Source organism: Eurypyga helias, unplaced genomic scaffold (genome assembly GCF_000690775.1).
Source record: "Eurypyga helias isolate BGI_N326 unplaced genomic scaffold, ASM69077v1 scaffold12887, whole genome shotgun sequence".
NCBI classification, from domain to species: domain Eukaryota; kingdom Metazoa; phylum Chordata; class Aves; order Eurypygiformes; family Eurypygidae; genus Eurypyga; species Eurypyga helias.
The window spans coordinates 127,695-139,304 of NW_010261215.1; the positions used below are offsets into that span (position 1 = coordinate 127,695).

An 11,610-nucleotide genomic window follows, 5' to 3' on the forward strand; every position below is an offset into this window, starting at 1 on the left:
AGGCACTGAACCAGAAATGAGGACATTAAAAAGGAAGAGGGAGAAAATCGTCAGTCCCACTGACACGTGCAGGATCCCGTATCACTCGGCAGACACATGCTGAATGCCAAGGAGGAGCCGTCAGTTCAGAGCGATGTTTCGGCTTCCTCCGTTTCAAGGATGGGGTCATGTGCTGTGCTGTCTGGTGGGGGACAGGAAAGGGGAGTCAGGAGACTGAGACGCACTGCCAAAATCAGGATAACAGCTCAGCTGATGGCAGCTCTCACATCAGTGGCTGGGACCGGTGTGTGTGTCATAGTGCTGAGCCAAGTTGTCCCCACAGTCCCTTCTCCACAGGTCAGACAGTCCTGCCAAACAAAGCAAAAGCATCAGCTTTGAAGGGTAAAGTGGATACTGTGAATATAAAGCTGCTTCTGGCACTTGCAGCTCCTTTTCCCCCCATTCTTACACCTTCCTTCTATGTCCTTATCCTTGATGGCTTTTGAGGAGCACATGTGGGTAATAATCAGGTGAGATTTTAGTCAAGAATGGTGGTTAACTAGAGGTTGGCAACGACCAACAGTTACCTGAAGATCTGAAGGACACAGCAGAGTTAAGATGTTGAATGTGAGAATGAGTGAACCGCTGGTGTATATAAGGGACAAAAGCCCAATCCCGTGTTTAACCATATAGATGAAGCTGTCGTGGGAGTCACTCCAGCGTGTGCTCAAAGCAAGGGGCTGCTGGTTCAGAGCTCCATAAATGGTAGATGGGCATGTACATCTCCAGGTGGGGCATCAGAAACATTCCAGAGGAGATACGAATTGGCTTGGGGAAAGCCCCAGCATTGGGTGCCTTAAGGTGGTGGCTGCACTATTGTCACAGCGTCATTTTAGACTGGGCAGTAGGATGTACTTGGAAAAGACTTTTGCAACGATTGGATGAACCTTACTTTGTGACTGCTCTGTTCAGTCCTGTTCTAATGATTTGATATGAAGACACTTGGTTGTTGAAGCCATCTTAAACCTGGAAAACCTTGAGGAAAGCCTAACAGGGAAGAGTAGATCTGTTCCAATACAAAGAGAGTGCTGATGTGTCTGTGACATAATATTGTGCTTCTAGAGGAAATTCTGCTGTGGAGAGAGATGGAGGACAGCTTTTAGCATTGGAGGTAATAATTTGTATTGCACAAATGGACACATGTATGTGGTTGTGCACCAGGGTCTTGTTATAATGGATATGGGGGGGCCTAGAACAAAAGAAGTGTGTGCACAAAGCAGTTTTCAGTCCTCTTTCAGGATGAGAGAAACACCTGATCTACAATCAAAGTGGTGGTTTGTAGGACAACAACATATGGAATGGTGTGGTTTCCATTCACTACTGCCCTCATCGGCTTCATAAGCTTCACAAATACAATCTGAAAGACAAAAGAAGGGCTGCATATTTTCCCTGACCCTCTGTGACGTGTGCTTTTCTCATTCTTCTCTCCCCATAGTGAATTTGCCAAAGAACGAGAGAGGGTAGAAAATCGTCGAGCTTTCCTGAAACTCCGTAGGCAGCAGCAAATTGAACGGGAACTAAACGGATACTTGGAGTGGATCTTCAAAGCAGGTAAGGCAAGAGATCTCCTGATCCTGGTTCAGTGTGTTTTGTGGCAAGTCTGGCGATGACAGAAGATGGACCTTGGAGTTGCTGGCCATTGAAGTAACCCAAGACTAGAGAGGGCCCAGCCAGCACTTACTGCTTTTGTTGGGCTTGATTCTGAGCAGTCACACTAAAGTTACCGCAAAAGACCTCAGATTGGTTACGCAAAAATGAAGGAGCTGGACCAACTTTCTTTATTGCTGAGATCAAAGCAGTTGTCTTAATACAGTAGAATATAAAAAGTGATACAGTGCCCAAAGTCTCCACAGTAGGGAAACTGTTCCCTTATATGAGTCATTTATATTTTATTTACTTTCCACCACAGCTGTTTTATAAGCCTCTCTTGCTGTGATGGTAAAATACACTGGAGTGTCATTTTTCTGAGCTACAGAGATCACTTGTATGAAACTCACCCCAGCACACATTAACATTGCTTTATAACTATTATAGCTCAACATTGCACTTCATTGCAAGCCGTGAGCAACTTTAACAAGGACCCAAATGCACTAATTTAACAAAAATAGCATGCTTTGCTTTTCCTTTTTTATCAGACAGCAAAGATTACCAATAACCTTTCTTTGTTATAGAGTAGCTGATATATATATTGACATAACCACAGTGCAATCTATTCACATAGCATCAGGAAAACTTCTGGGGCTAATTTGCTTCCTTGCTTGCTTTTTGGAGAAGCTGAAACACCTCAGTAAAATGAAAATGCCTTTAAAAACAATGTTGGGGAGAAAAAGAAGTGGTGATTTCTCAAATAGATTTTCAGGTGCCTTTCTAGGCAGGTCAGCTTCATCCTCACCCTTTACATATGGGGAAACTGAGGCCCAGCATTATAGTGACTTGCCTGATGTCATCTGATAGACTGGTGTCAGAACTGGCACTCCATTAAAAGCTGTGTCATCATGCCTTATTTTGAAATCCGTACTGATGTCAGAGGTCTGATGTGCTAAAACGTGCTTGTGCAAGCAAGTCGTTGTGTAGTCACAGCAACTCGTTGCAGCATTGCCCATGCGTAAGCTGTGTACAGGCCAGGGGCCAAAGTATCCGCGTGCTGTGCTGTGTGTAAGTGGCTCTTTGTCTGGACTTAGAGTTTCTGCTTTATGTGCACAACCTGGGTGTATGTAAAATAGGAAGGAGTTATTATTTCCCATAGCACTACACTGTGACAGCTGAGCGCCAGTTGTACTGACGGACTTCTATTCACTGTGACTGTTCAACAGCAACTGTCCTCGCTTAGGTAACCATGCTTCGTTCTGTGGTTCTGTAGGATTCAAAACAAGAATCATTCATTTTCCATTTATGATTTGTCTTCCCATTTGTTTACAGATTTTGTGCTACATCAATTTCAAATTAATTAATGTCTTATCCAGTGGCTGGAGCAGAATGCACCGTGGTTCTTCGTTGTCTCTAGTGCCATCTTGCTTTTAAGGTTCCTGTGATTTTCTTGGTCTCTAAATCCTGGTCTCCCCATCAATAAAATAAAGATGAGAGTTCCCTTGCTGGGATGTGGGTTGCTTTGTTTCATTTTGGTGACTGTTCTGCCAAGAAGACCAGTGCAGAGGTCTCTAAACTGGCTGAACTTGTCTGAAAGTTGAGGTGTAGAAGTTACAAAAGATATAGCCAATCTTTGCTTCAACTTTGCATCCCTGTGGGAAGGCTGGCTGTTCTATTTCTGTGTTAGTGGTGAATAAATGCCGCATCAGTCAAGAGTGAAACTGCTGTAAAATGCCCACTTTTTTATTTAGTCTAATGACACAAGATCCAGAAGGTTTCTAGAACAGGAAAGTGTATGCAAAATAGCTAAACCAGGCAATGATAAAAAATTTCTATAAAGGCATTGTTGAAAATACAATGGGAATAGAAAACAAGATTTCTAGTACAGCTGAATAACAACAATAATTGAAATCAACTTAGCAGTGTTAGTAAATCTTTGAATACAAAAGGTATCGAGAATCGAGTCTAGAATTCAGGCGCTGAAATTTGGGACTGTGCCATCAATGGGGCTTTCCCATTTCTGTTTTAGACAAAAGGTAGCGTGAAGGCTAACTAAGAGAATCGAGTTTAGAATTCAGGCGCTGAAATTTGGGACTGTGCCATCAATGGGGCTTTCCCATTTCTGCTTTAGAAGCCGGGATTTCAGCTATGTAATGATGTAATGTATGTATGTAATGTAATGATCATGAATTTCCAAACTAGATGATCATTCTTCCTTGTCCAGGACTGTGTGTGGGACAATGGCCATAGCAAACTGCTTCGGTGGGGTGAGGAAAAGAGCCAGGGAGGACAGTCACAGGCATTCCAGCCTGTACAGAAACCTCTTGCAACAGCCCCAGGCAGTGAGCTGTAATAAGCTGTTTGCATAAAAGAAAGAGTAAAAGCTCTTGGTATTCTGCTGTAATGTAACTCTGGAGGATTGTGTTATTATTCATGCGAATATCAAATTTTTTAAAAAAAAAAATTAGCATCCTAGCATCCTTGACCTCATTGAATCTTGTAGCAAGGAGTTCCGCGTGTTAACAGTTGGTTTGATTTAAAAAAACAATCCAACCTACCATACAGTATGCCCTGTCCTTGATTTTAAATATGTTACCTTTCTGCAGTGAGAAGAAGAGCTAAGGAGTGCACTTTGTATTGCTTTTTATTACTTTTCTTTCTCTGATCTCTCTCTACCTTGTTTCATCTTATTTTTTCTGCTCTAAAGCATGCAGAACCAATCTGCTCAATTCTCTTTTCCCCTGGAAGCCTCTCCAGGCTTCTAATATTTATAGTATCCTTCTTGAGCATTTTGTTTGTTCGTTTTTTCTCATTTATTTTTGATGCAAGGTAGGAAGAGTGGAAAGCTGCATTCCAGTGATTCACAAAGTGGCATCTTAATACTTAATCCAATCGGTTTTGCTCAGTAATGTGGTTTACATATTCTGAGTAGTTGTTGGAGCTGGAAAGGAGGTTTACTTGTTCTTGGTAGTGCTCAAGTTTTTACCTCAAAAGCTGCAACTGGTTTAGGGCTGAAGAAAGTATTTGAGTGACTAAAACAGTCTTTCATCTGCACGCTATCTCCCATTTGTTAACAACAATTTTAATTTAACATTGTGATTATAATTTATTGACCACTCTTGAGTGTCTTTAATGTTCCTCAGCCTTCTCCATCTGTAATATGAATGATGTTATATTATCTCTTGCTCTACATATTGCATTAAAAAGGTAGTTCAGATGCAATTTTGGGGTTGTTTACTATTAACCCTTTCTCATACTGAAATTGTAGACTGTTTAGTAGTCCAAAAGAAAACAATGGCTCTTCGTTGTCTATATCTTAAGTACTGTCTGACTCAAATGTGTTCCAGACCTGCTTTAATGACTTGTCTTACATTTATGTTGTAAGAATGAAACTTCTTTAATAGCCTGGCTCTTGAGTAACTGCCTTTTACATTTTTCTTATTTTCTGGTGGTACTTTTAATTTTTTTTGAAGTGGTAAAATAAGAATATAAAAAGGAAGAAAATATTAACAGAGTGCTGGTGAAGTTTTTAGGGAGGTACCTTGGCACAGCCTAAAGACTTTGGTGCCAGCTCACTATTGATAAATCACTAGAAGTGTAGCTGGGGTTGAAACTGGAGCAAACACAGCTCAGACTGCTTTAAATGTGGATTGTTTAACATAGTCAGCAGTGTATCTGCTTGAGCAATCAATACCAGGGTGTTTTAGGCAGTGACAACCTTAATGTGCAAATACTTGTGTGAGTTATACTTCATACAGGAAGCTTTCATTGATGAAGTGCTTAACAAATGCCTTCTTAACAAAGGTTTGGGGAACAAAAGAGAAAATTATAACACAGATACTGTGCTGAAATGCTGAATTTAGATGTGCTTGACTTGAATGAAGAAAATCAGCCCCCAGTCTGACCAATTTCCTTAGAGTTTGAATTGACTTTCTTCACTTAGGAATATACAGAGGCCAGGTATGAAGTTTCTACTTTTTTCTCAGGTGCATGGTGAAGAATGAATACATAGGTTGGTCAGGAGGGTTTAAATATTTTCAAATGAGATAACAGTTGATTCCATGTAAAATACCATAAGGCCAAGACTAAGCAAGGAGAATTGTAACTCACTAGATTCTTTTTTTAAGGATCTCAAGAAGAAATGTCATGCCACTTTAAATGACTTCTAAATATGTGTCTTCAAATCTGTAAGGTTTTCAGTTTTAAAACTAGTGCGAGTTACAGGCCAGAAGCAATGATGAAATCCTATAATTTCTTGCATCTCACGGAACTTAGTCCAGAAATCCGTAAGGTAATTGCCATGTCAAGCTCATAAACATTGACTCTCTATTGCTTAGAAGTGAACTGGATGGATCAGTTAGAAACAGACCTGTAATCTTAAATTTAATCTTAAAGAATAAAGCCAACTGTTTGTTTTGTAGTAAATTCTTCAAAGAGCCCAACTCTTCCCCCAACCAGGAGTCAGCTGATAGAGGTGTAAAAAGAAATGTGTTGTTCCTCTAGGAATGAGAAACAGTTCTCTTCCCTGAACGCCTCTTTGTCAGTACAACTAGTGTCAAATAAAGTCTTGCTGGGGATGAGCAAACCCTGTGCTGTTCCACCTGCTGCGTGCTGGGACAGGCTCTGCTCTGTATTTCATGTTTTTGTTGGGCTCTGCACAAAGGCAGTATCAAGTCAATTTGAAATTGTGCCTTTCAGAAGAATTAAAAAATGGTGAAGCCAAGCAATGTAATCCATGCAAATGATTTTGCCACTGCTGCTTTCTCCATTAAACTCCTTGAAACTGTAGCAACTATTAGGCTGTCATGCTGCATTTCCAACGGAGAGCAGAGAACTAGAAGTTCTCTGCACAGAGTGAAGTGCTTATGAGCCCACAAATATTCTTTTGAAAATGTTTCTCTTATCTTACAAGGCCATGCATCATTTTGAAAACACTGCTCAGAGACTGGAAGTCTTTCAGTTCAGAGCTAATCAAGTTGCATGTCTTTTGCATTTTAATTCTTTCCAAGTCCATCTCTTTCACACAGCACTGATTCTGAGTGTTTCTTTTCTGATGGAGTAAGCAGGCATTGGGAGTGGGTTTAACCTCTCTCTTCCAGCTCACTGTAACTTGCATGGCATTCCTTGACCTGACAACGCTTTATGGACCTTAGATTTCATCTTTCTCTGGAAGAAGCAGAGCAACAAGCCTCTTGATACAGCTGGGGAAAAAGACACCTGCATGAATGAAAAAGGGCAGCATCATGTGTGAGATGGGAGGATAATTGCCAGACAGACAAATGAGAGTTTCCCATGGAAGTGTGACAGCTTCTTCTAAGGATGTGGTTTTAATTCACTTACTCTATTTAACAAGCCTGAAGCTTCAGCAGCTAAATTCAGTTGTTCTTCTTTTCTTCTAACTTCTGTTGCCTGTTCGATGTGAGTTATTTCCTGTAATCCACTCTTCTTTTGAGCCCATGATGTCCCATCTCCCCATGACAAAGAGAAGGAGAAGAGACACCATGTTTCTCTGCTGCTTTGCCTGTATTGTTCACCCTTCCACTTCCTCAGTAGAAGCTTTGCCTTTATTTCCAGCCCTGTAACATGCTGTGGGTTGATACTTTATGACCAGCAATTAATCTTAATGCTGAGATACCTCTTCCTCTGATATCCCAGTGAAGAACCTGTGCCTTTGTTTGGAGGCTACGAGTTGCTGATCTGATACTGTCTCCCTGTTGAATATTTCTTCTAATGTAGAGGCACTGTTGTTTGGAGTTTTTTCAGGTGCCCTAATTATCTTCTTCCAGTCTCGGTGTTACAGTGATGACTAAAGGCAATGAAATGTCTGATCCTCTGCTTAGGATGCTGTATGGTTAAAAAAAATCCTAGCGATGATGACTAGCCTGCTGAGCTGTCTTTTTAGCAGGCTTTAAAACCCATGCAGTGCCCCGCGGGGGTAGATGTGATCCTTTGGGTTCTCAGAGGATACAAGACAGACAGGGGTGACTATCAAGGGAGAGAACTGGGGAGTGATGGTGAAGGAGAGCCAGACTGGAGGGAATTGCATAGGTGAAACCTGTGTTTTGTTTATTTTAAGGGAACAGTAAAACTGAGCCCTGGTGAGATACGGACATATGCTTGGGTACCAGCTCAGGGCCCTGAATTTGAGGCAAAAGATCAGCTGATTTGCAAAGTTGTCTCAAAAGCGCATGTAATTTGTAGGTGAAAATACATTGATATCAAATTGTCACACCTTACAAATTCTGAGGTCCCACTGGCATTTATCAGTCTGGTTTCTGAAACCTCTGTATGGCTACACCTCTCATCAGCCTGACTGGGGGGACACAGGTGACACGGGAATCTCAGGCGCCATCAGCACACCGTTGCAAATCACGATGGTCATGTAGCCATGCAGTCCCAAGCTCACAGTCCCCAGGGGTGATCTGGGGACTCTGGATTGTTCCTCCCCTCCTGCCCAAAGGACAGGGGAGAGTCATGATGAATTGTTACAGGAACGAGCAAAGCAAGAGGCCACTCAGAAACAGGGGAAAAGAAGAATATCTTCTTTCTGCTCAGAGATCTTTGAAGGGAACCAGTACAATGATTTTCTTCCTGCACTGATAGGAATCAAGTGCAGAACTGAGCTTCCACTACGTGAGTAGGTTCGCTGTTTTGTGGAGTGGTTCAGGGGTTTTTTAACAAGACGTGACTGAAACCAGCAACTCTCAGAGCACTGACCAGTAAGTGTGTTGGCTCTCGCAGAGATTTCCTTCTGCAGACACAACTCTCTCATGTTGCACTCACCTGGGTGTAGCTCCTGAAAAACAGCTGCCTGCCTTCTGACCTTTGCTTGCTCATTATTTTTGTCACGTGGCAGTGTGTCTGCTCCCTGCAGTAGCTTGTATTAGTCCACTTAACTACCAAATGCTGTCTAAAAGTCAGCTTTTCTATCTGGGAGTGGCAGAAGAGCTCCTCTGGGATGTGCTTGCTTTCCCATGCTTGCTCTTTGTCGCAAGACCTAAATGAACTCTCCAAAAGGTTTTGAATTTTCATTGCAATTTGCTAGTATTCAGAATAGGAAAATACCACATCTGCATTGTGCAGAGGAGAACACAAAGCAGAACCCCAAAGTACTGATGACAGAGTTAATCCCCGGATCCAGAAGAGTGCAGAAACATCTGCGTGGCACTATTGACACAACAGCTACTAGGAGATAGACTCATTTTTATGCAGAGTCCTGCAGTGATGTGGGTATATCACCTCCAGATATGACATAAGGCTTTTAAAATCACAATCCATGACTAGCGTAGCCTTTAAAAACATTTATGGGAAAATGTCTACTGTAGTAGCATCTCGAGCTCATGGTCCTTCCAACAGGGGTTTGCTCTGTGCTTCACATTTATAGGACTTTGTCCAGCTGTCTTTTGGAAGGGGCCTCCATATCTAAACCATTCCTGCAAAAGCACTCATATTCACTGTTAATTGCAGTTTAACTCTTTCCATATTTTTATCCCCCAAACACCAGTACAGCTTTTCCCCAGGCAAGACTTTGGAAGAACATTTTGGTTTTGGACATGATGGTTTGAGAGTGAGGTCTCTTGAACTGTCTAAAAAAGCTCATTTCACTTTTCTGACCTGTCTTAAGGAGCCTCAGAAAACACCTGAATTGTATTGGCTTGTGGGATTTTGGAAGGATTTCATGCCTTTTAAAGCACAGATTTTAAGCTTACCTGACGTTTCTAATACTCTCTTGGCTCTCCTTTCCTCCCTGTCTCCGGTGCACTAGTTTAAATTTTCTTATTTTGTTCTCCTCTGCTTGGGTTTCCAGCCTTCCTCAGTCCTGGATATTATTTTTCAGCCTTCTCAGTTTGCTGTCTTATTAATGTATCATTCACTTTCTCTCCCCGATGATTAATAAAGAAATTATATAAGGCTTATGTGGTAGTGCTGATCCCTCTAGTATTCTTCCAGATGGCTTTCAGCTACACACTTTGATGTTTGGCCTGTGGTTTCTCTGGGGTTTTTGTTGGGGTTTTTGGTTTTGGTTTGTGAATTTTTATTATTTTTTAAGCCTTCCATCAAGGTTGGCTTAAATGGGCTTTAAAGCAAAATTTTGTGGGAACACAGTGTCAGATGTTTCAGTAAGATCCCTATTTCCACATATGCCAAGCATGTGAAAGAATTTGTCATTTATAATAACGCAAGGAAGTGTACAGTTTACCAGCTGCCAACTCAATATTTTGTTTGCTTTAGATTGTCCTTTAGAAAATCCTCACATAATTTTACAGCAGTAAGCTAAAATCTGTGGTTCAGACTGTATGAACTGTATGGTTTCAAGTATTGGTGCAGTGTGGTGAGTACTGCAAATTGACTTGGGTAATGACATTGGCATTGTAAAACCTAGGAAATTTGGTTGTCTTTCATGCAGATACAAATGATTCAGTTTTGGGAGGTTGGTTTTTTTGGTGTTTTCTAAATTCTTTTGTAGGAAAGTATAAACTTGTATTTTGGAGATGAATTACACAGGAATGGAAAACCAGTGGTGGTGTTCTTGCACATATTGCACAACCTGAACTGTGCTAGCCAGAATTCTCCCATGGAAACTTTGTTGTGGATTATAAAGTTTTGATGTGATGGCTATTTGGTGACATTCTGTCTCCTGCTATGTGGCGCAGCTGGCATGCAGCAGCTGGCCCTGCTTTGTGTCATCCTGTGCCATGAGACAGATCCGTTTCCCATGGGCTGAGTCCTGGTCTTATTGATGAGGACAGAAAAGCAGCAGTGGGTGTAGAGTATCTTTCTCTTCTCGAACAGTGTCTTCAACATGGCTGGGATGAGGGACCATCCTCTGTCTTGTGAAGACCTATGGTCTTGCTTGGGTCTGAAGGAAGGTTCTTGGTCTCCAGAAGTCCCTTGCAGATGATAGCTGGGTAAAGAAATTGGAGTGGGTGGTTGATTGTGAAGGGGGAACTCATGGAGGAAGTGCTATGATCTTCCAGTGCTTTGTCTGGCCTCCTCCCCCTGTGCAAGAGGGGCAGAGGCTAGGAAACATGGCACTCTATCTATCCCTTCCTCCACAGACTTGGTGTAACCGTGTGACACAATGGGGTGAGGTTGGTGGCAGCAGGGACGGATGCCTGCTGCTTGCACCTCAGCTGGTTTTAGAGTGGGAATGTGATAAATCTGAGGACGAACCTTGCTGTTTTTCCTTTTACAGAGGAGGTCATGCTGGCAGAGGAAGACAAGAATGCTGAAGAGAAATCTCCTCTGGACGGTAGGTCGTTTTGCTGTGCAGTTTTCCTCCTGTGATCCGTGAGAGGTTCACCTGGTGTCCGCTGACATGGCTTTCCGTTGTAACCAGGAGAGTGCGAGGAACATGCTCTTGCATGCACTTGGCATAAGTCGAGCTAAAGAGTCCCTATTCCCGTATTGGGCCTTTCTGAGGTTGCAGGTGGATGATGAGCAGTTACGTGACACAGCGCTCCGGGATGGGGATCTGCCCTTGGGGTCAGTCGGTCCCTATGCTGCCTGCGGGACCGCAGCGCGATGCGGACACCCGCCAGCCTCTGCCCAGCACGGCTGGCTGTGTCTAGGCGCAGGTTGTGGCGGGGTTAGGCTGCAGAGCGGATGCCGGAAGAGAGAAATGCACTGACCGCGAGAAGGCAGGGCTCTAAACCGAGGTTTCCAAATGGATTTGACAGAGACTAAGAGCCCTGTTACCTGCAAGCAGTAAGACATGACAGGGTGTGGTGATCCTACCTTCCGACGTGTGACCCTGGCGTCGCAGGACGCCTGGAGGTACTGAGCTTGGGACGCAGGTGCAGCAGGGTGGCAGGGACTCTCTCCCTGTGCCTCCAGTGAGCTCTTAGGATGCGACAGCCAGTCAAAGTTCAGTTAAAGATTCTTCCCTCTCCCTTTTCTGACCATCTTTCGTCCTCCCATGTCTCCTCCTTTCCCCTCCCCTCCCTTTCCTTCCTCTTTTTTTTTCTCCTCCCATTCACTGTC

General features: G+C 42.9%; 1 protein-coding gene across 1 annotated transcript in view; it reads left to right on the top strand.

Annotated features, from left to right (window-relative positions):
- Nucleotides 1-10,879, top strand: part of LOC104512353 (voltage-dependent N-type calcium channel subunit alpha-1B-like) — a gene marked incomplete at both ends in the record, with an annotated part of 55,433 nt that extends 44,554 nt beyond the window's left edge. Inside the window, 2 exons of the mRNA XM_010155301.1 lie at nt 1,475-1,590; nt 10,823-10,879. Coding sequence (XP_010153603.1) covers nt 1,475-1,590; nt 10,823-10,879 — 173 coding nt within the window. The remainder of the gene's footprint in view (nt 1-1,474; nt 1,591-10,822) is intronic.
- Nucleotides 10,880-11,610: the final 731 nt, after the last annotated feature.